This window comes from Microtus ochrogaster (assembly GCF_000317375.1).
Source record: "Microtus ochrogaster isolate Prairie Vole_2 chromosome 14 unlocalized genomic scaffold, MicOch1.0 chr14_random_1, whole genome shotgun sequence".
Lineage (NCBI taxonomy): Eukaryota > Metazoa > Chordata > Mammalia > Rodentia > Cricetidae > Microtus > Microtus ochrogaster.
The window spans coordinates 4,744,325-4,750,407 of record NW_004949096.1 but is presented as its reverse complement, the minus strand read 5'-3'; the positions used below and the strand labels follow the sequence as shown (position 1 = coordinate 4,750,407).

General features: G+C 42.2%; 1 protein-coding gene across 1 annotated transcript in view; it reads right to left on the bottom strand.

Annotated features, from left to right (window-relative positions):
* Positions 1–1,256: 1,256 nt before the first annotated feature.
* Bdnf (brain derived neurotrophic factor) overlaps positions 1,257–6,083 on the bottom strand; it is a 33,656-nt gene continuing 28,829 nt past the window's right edge. Inside the window, 1 exon segment of the mRNA XM_005364052.2 lies at positions 1,257–2,549. Coding sequence (XP_005364109.1) covers positions 1,782–2,549 — 768 coding nt within the window. The 3' untranslated portion in view covers positions 1,257–1,781.

Sequence of the window (6,083 nt, the reverse complement as noted above, 5' to 3'; positions counted from 1 at the left end):
CTCCAAAACCACAGAGAAACCCTGTCTCGAAAAACCAAAAAAGAAAAAAATAAAACCCAGGCTTCCTGAAGTCTAGGTTCAAAGCAAGCAAGTATCCTTGTAAGAGACATTTTCTAACACATTGCGTTAATTTCATCATCATCATCATCATCATCATCATCAAAAAAAAAAAAAAAGATGCCACATTTGGATCCAAGCCCGCTCCAGGTTAATCCAACTTTACACACAATCAGGAACGGATGGAGGGCATAGATGGATGCGAGTGTGGTTCTCCCGTTGAGAACCTCTTAAGCACTACTAGGTAATGTAGGCACTTAAAGCAGGAGGTCTAAGCTTCTTGACACATCATTCCATAGCCTACCCTGAAGGGTGCTTCTGTGCCTTCCTTTAGGAATGTCTCAAGTACCATTCCCCACCTCGAGGCGTCTAGACCTGAGGCTGGCCACTCAGAAATAAATTCCTCCTGCATTGCCAGGAAATGTATGTCAGCTCCACTTAGCCTCCACAGGGCCATTCTGCTGCATTTCAATGGCAGTGTGGATTTCTGCTCTGATTTAAGGGTCTGACTGTACTTAGTAACTTTTACCTGCAAAACATTGTTAGGACTTACAATAATTTACCCAATGCTTGCTTACCACTTACTTAAAACAAAAACAAACAAACAAACAAAAAACCAAAAAAGAAAAAAAAAACAAAAAACCCCCAATATTTTGGGTTATTTATTCTTGTTCTCTTTCTCTTTGGGGGGAAAAACAAACAAAAAAAATATCACCATTTTCCATGAGTGCCATCATATGGCATATGAACACTCTGCGTTCACCTGTTCGCAGTGGTGATAAAATATTTCAAAGCGCGCAACTACTAAATTTTCTTTCTTAAGATAAAACAAAACAAAAAGAAAAGACCAAAGGCGGAGGAGAGAGGGGAAGAATGTACTTTGAAGAAATGCGGGTTTTCCCGATAAAAGCAGCTTGCCCTGACCCATGCCAGAAGGGTGAGCTGGGGACCAGAGAGATGCATCATGGGCAGTGGAGTGTGAACATTTCATTCAGTTGCCTTAGTTTTTATTCACTTCCAGTCATCTGATTGGATTTTGCAAACATCTTTACAACATACAAATGCAGCGTTTTATCAACCAGAATGGATACTGAAGACATTTTCTCCATCCCTACTCCTGGTGGAACTAAAAAAACAAAACAAACAAACAAACAAAATAAAACACAAAACAAACAGAAATATACCCCTCCCATCCCCCATTCCCTAAGCCAGTAAAGCGATGACAACAGCACCTTGACATTGTTTTAATTCCAACGCTATCAGAAGTCGAAAGCAGTAAAACAGCGTACTAACAAGAACGAAGATACTTAGTGTCTAAAATGTAAACGGAATGTTTTGGTTCAGATTTTTGTTCTTTTTTTGTTGTTTTTTTTTGTTTTGTCTGTTTTCTGAAAGAGGGACAGTTTATTATCAATTCACAATTAAAGCAGCATGCAATTTATTATTTTTTTTTAACTTTTTGTTTTCAATTCTTGGCAACGGCAACAAACCACAACATTATCGAGGAATGTAATGCAGACTTTTAAAGTTGTGCGCCAATGACTGATTCCTTTCTGGTCATGGATATGTCCAATAAATAGATTGTAGAACCACTGTACTGTATAAACTTCATTTATACATGCAGTTCATAAAATTATTTTTTCTTAACTGAATAATTTACCCTGTTATGTATATATACAAATAGATAATTTTTGTCTCCATATAATCTATACAACATAAATCCACTATCTTCCCCTTTTAATGGTCAGTGTACATACACAGGAAGTGTCTATCCTTATGAATCGCCAGCCAATTCTCTTTTTGCTATCCATAGTAAGCGCCCGAACATACGACTGGGTCGTTCGGCATTGCGAGTTCCAGTGCTTTTTGTCTATGCCCCTGCAGCCTTCCTTCGTGTATCCCATGGGATTACACTTGGTCTCGTAGAAGTATTGCTTCAGTTGGCCTTTTGATACCGGGACTTTCTCCAGGACCGTGACCGTCCCACCCGACATGTCCACTGCAGTCTTTTTATCTGCCGCTGTAACCCACTCGCTAATACTGTCACACACGCTCAGCTCCCCACGGCGGGCTGGGTCAGAGTGGCGCCGGACCCTCATAGACATGTTTGCGGCATCCAGGTAATTTTTGTATTCCTCCAACAGAAAGAGCAGAGGAGGCTCCAAAGGCACTTGACTGCTGAGCATCACCCGGGAAGTATACAAGTCCGCGTCCTTATGGTTTACTCCGTTGGGCCGAACCTTCTGGTCCTCATCCAGCAGCTCTTCGATCACGTGTTCAAAAGTGTCAGCCAGCGATGTCGTCAGACCTCTCGAACCTGCCCTGGGCCCATTCACGCTCTCCAGAGTCCCATGGGTCCGCACACCTGGGTAGGCCAAGCTGCCCTGTCCATGGACGTTTGCCTCTTTCATGGGCGCAGCCTTCATGCAACCGAGGTATGAAATAACCATAGTAAGGAAAAGGATGGTCATCACTCTTCTCACCTGGTGGAACTGTGGGAAGGAAGCAGAGAGAAACACAGAGCAGGTTAGGGCTTGTTTGCTCCGGGACAGCGGCCCGTCTGATTGTAATTCCAGACCATTCTTCAAGGTTCCCCTCCCCCCCCCCAATGTCTTAGTGATCCACTCCAGCTGCAGGGGACAAAAATCAATGTCAGTTAGTGTGCTGTATGTGGCTTAATATAAACCAGAGACATGCAATGTTTTCTGCAAGATTTACATATAAGCCTGAGAGTAAACGGTTTCTAAGCAAAGTGAACACAGTGGTGGCTTCACGGCTCCCACTTCCTCCTGCTTTAGCAGCTCTGGGAGTTTAATTTTTAATGATCTCTGCTCATGCTGTCACCAGAAACACAATCACAAATGTTACTAAGCAACAACTGCAAGTGGAATAGTAATCTTCCTTTCAAGTCAGCAACACAGTCCTTGGTAGGAGTGTGTGAGGGAACCAAGGGTCTCTGTAGCTCTGAGGAGTCTGAGCAAGAACCCTACAATAAAACAGCAGACCGAGAGCTGAGAGGGGCCTTTCTCTCCCAGAGAGGATGTGGCAAGTTTGGACCACCATGTTTTGCAGGTAAGGGCCACACAAGATTTGCCTGGTGCCGGGAAGAAACTTTCTATTGGAACTAGAGATTCTACTCCAAGGTTCTACTACAGCTCAAAAGGTTTTGTTTATTTCCAAACAATTCCTCTTCAATAGGTTGGTTCTAATGATATGCCTGAGGCAGGTCTGAAAACAATGTGTCTCTTTAGAGGAAGCTGGATAGGCAGCAATGAAAAGCATTTAAGCCAACATCAATGCCTCTTGTGTGCAGACTGCCCTCACCTCACACTCTCTGAGGGCACTTAGCCTCAGGGCTTATTTAGGTTAATTCAGAGATCTAACTGAGAAAGCTCAACAGCTCTTTATCAGAACACCTCCACTCCCCCGTGGGTATATGTGGTGTGTGTAAAACGCTGTTGTCATACCTTTACCAAGCTGAGTAGTGTTTTACACACTTTGGAATAGATAGCCAGAGCTTCTTTCTGTGCATTTGAAGTTTCCTACAAAGTCTCTTAACAGCACACCGCACAGTTAAATCACTTCTTGTTTGCCAACAGTTGGCTTTGCATGCTCTACAAACCCCATTAAAAGTGAATAACAAGGAAAATTAAAACATACCTACAGACCAAACCAAGGTTACGTCAGGTGGTGGAAGACTTCAAATTACTTACCTGAAGCACTGTGCCCCTTAGTTGTAAAGAGTAGCATCCTCCTAACTGAACATACTAACTTTATTTCTACCTACCAGCTCAGGAACATGAACTTGTAAAGACATACGCATACACCGCATACACTGGTCCTTATGCTGCGTAAATTCCCAGGAAAGTATGTTTCTGCCCGTGATGTGTTGCTGAGCAGAAAAGCAACCTACCTCCAGTCTACAAGATGCAGAAATGGCCAAAACCTCTAGTACTGAAAACTGAAGTTTCTATTGCTCACCTTTGAAAGAGACAGCGTCTTCTAAATCAATCCCCAATACAAATGTCTTCATCACCTTTGATTTGCATAAATGCTAAACATACTCAGAACTGTGTCTAGACTGGAGGGGCAGCTGAGCAGCCAGAGAAGATGGCCGCTATCGTATGTGGTACCCTGAGCAGGGAACAAAGAAAGCTTCTACTGCACACACTGTGGCAATTCTCATTAGAATGGGACATGAAGGCTCTCCCCAAGTCTACAGTGGCATGAACATTACCTTGAGGCTGCTTTCCCTCGGGAGGGCAGTGCACAATGTTTCCAGACTTTCTGTGTACAGACTCCACCATCCACCCAGAGGAAGCACAGTCAGACAGGTACAAAAGGGATTGAGTCAACGTCCTGACAATGATTTGAGACTAGTGCAGCATCCCTCTGAAAGAGGCTGTCATCTTCCTTCCTGAGGAGACTGGACACTCTACCTAAGCCTTCTCCCCCATTCTATATAGTGTCTCCACTACTTGGTCACCCTTATTGAAGGATATTGAGCCCCCTGCTCCTCAGTGTCCTAGGACTTTTTGTTGCTGATGTTTTCTTTGCAGCCCTTAGCCTAAGCATTGACGAGCCAATATCAGATTTTAAATTGCTCAGAGTAAGGACTGTTTAAGTTTGCTTGCTTGTATATTTTGTACTACTGACTAGTAGAAGTTCAATATGAATAAATAGGTAAATAAAATCTATAAATAGACAGATTTTTCTTTATATACAATCTAGAGAGAAAGAGACAAAAACAGAGATAGAGAGAGAGACAGGGAGACTTACTTGGACCACGTAGTGATTAAGGTTAGAAAGGCAAACTGCTTTGAGGAAAATGTACCTGTTAATACTGCTAATATCTATAGTTTTAGGAGGGTTTGTATCCATTTCAGAAATGGATCCTGCATGGAGGCTTCCGATCTGCACCAGTGGTACTTACATCATTGAAAGAAACTTTTTTCCTAATATCCCAAGTCCACATTTAAAGAGCCCAAAGGATCTTCCAATTTGAGTCAATGGAAGGACACATATTTAAACTATTTTACGTTGGTACGTGCTTTTAATCATAGCACTCAGGAGACAGAGACAAATGGATCTTTGTGATTTTGAGGCCAGCCTATTCTACAAAAATGAGTTCTAGGCCAACCAGGGATACACAGTGAGACCTTATCTCAATAATAAGTAAATAAACAATTATTTTATTATCTATATCTCATTGGTGAAGATTTGCCATTTTGCCTATTTTTATACCACATTTAACCAAATTTAAGATACTTTCATTTAAAAACACACAAGTTTAGGCCGGGAGAAATAGTTCAGCTGTTAAAAATCACTTGCTATTCCTGCAGAGGACACCAGTTCCAATCCTAGAACCCACATGGCTGCTCATAACTGTAACTTCAGTTCCAGGAGATCCGATGCCCTCTTCTGGCTTCTATGAACACTGCACATATATGGCACCCATACATACGCACAGATAAAAAACCCATATATAAAAATAAATATCTTAGTCGGGCGGTTGTGGTGGCATGCCTTTAATCCCAGCACTCAGGAGGCAGAGGCAGGCAGATCTCTGTGAGTTAGAGGCCAGCCTGGTCTACAAGAGCTAGTTCTGGGACAGGCACCAAAGCTACAGAGAAACCTTGTCTCAAAAAAAAAAAAAATTTAAAGGCCTGCCAATTTATGCTCTATTGAGAAAGAAAACCACACTCTCAAACTTTGCTTTTTCACTTCTGACATTGATTCTTTACTAATATGCTGCGGGAGGACCTTCCGCTCCTTCAGCCAATACACACTGAAGTACGAGCCCAATCATGACTCTAAATTTTCTTTAGGTCCCCATAAGATTATCAGCACCCCCAACCAGCTGGAAGTAGCCTGAAATACTACACCCACATTCCCCAAAAATGGACTATGGATATTTTCCATTTTTTTTTAAAGAGGGGGAAGTGGTACAGGAGAATTGTCTGTATTCTGTCAATCATATTTTAAATAAATGCTGATTGTCCAGGCAGAAAATATAGGAGGGAAAA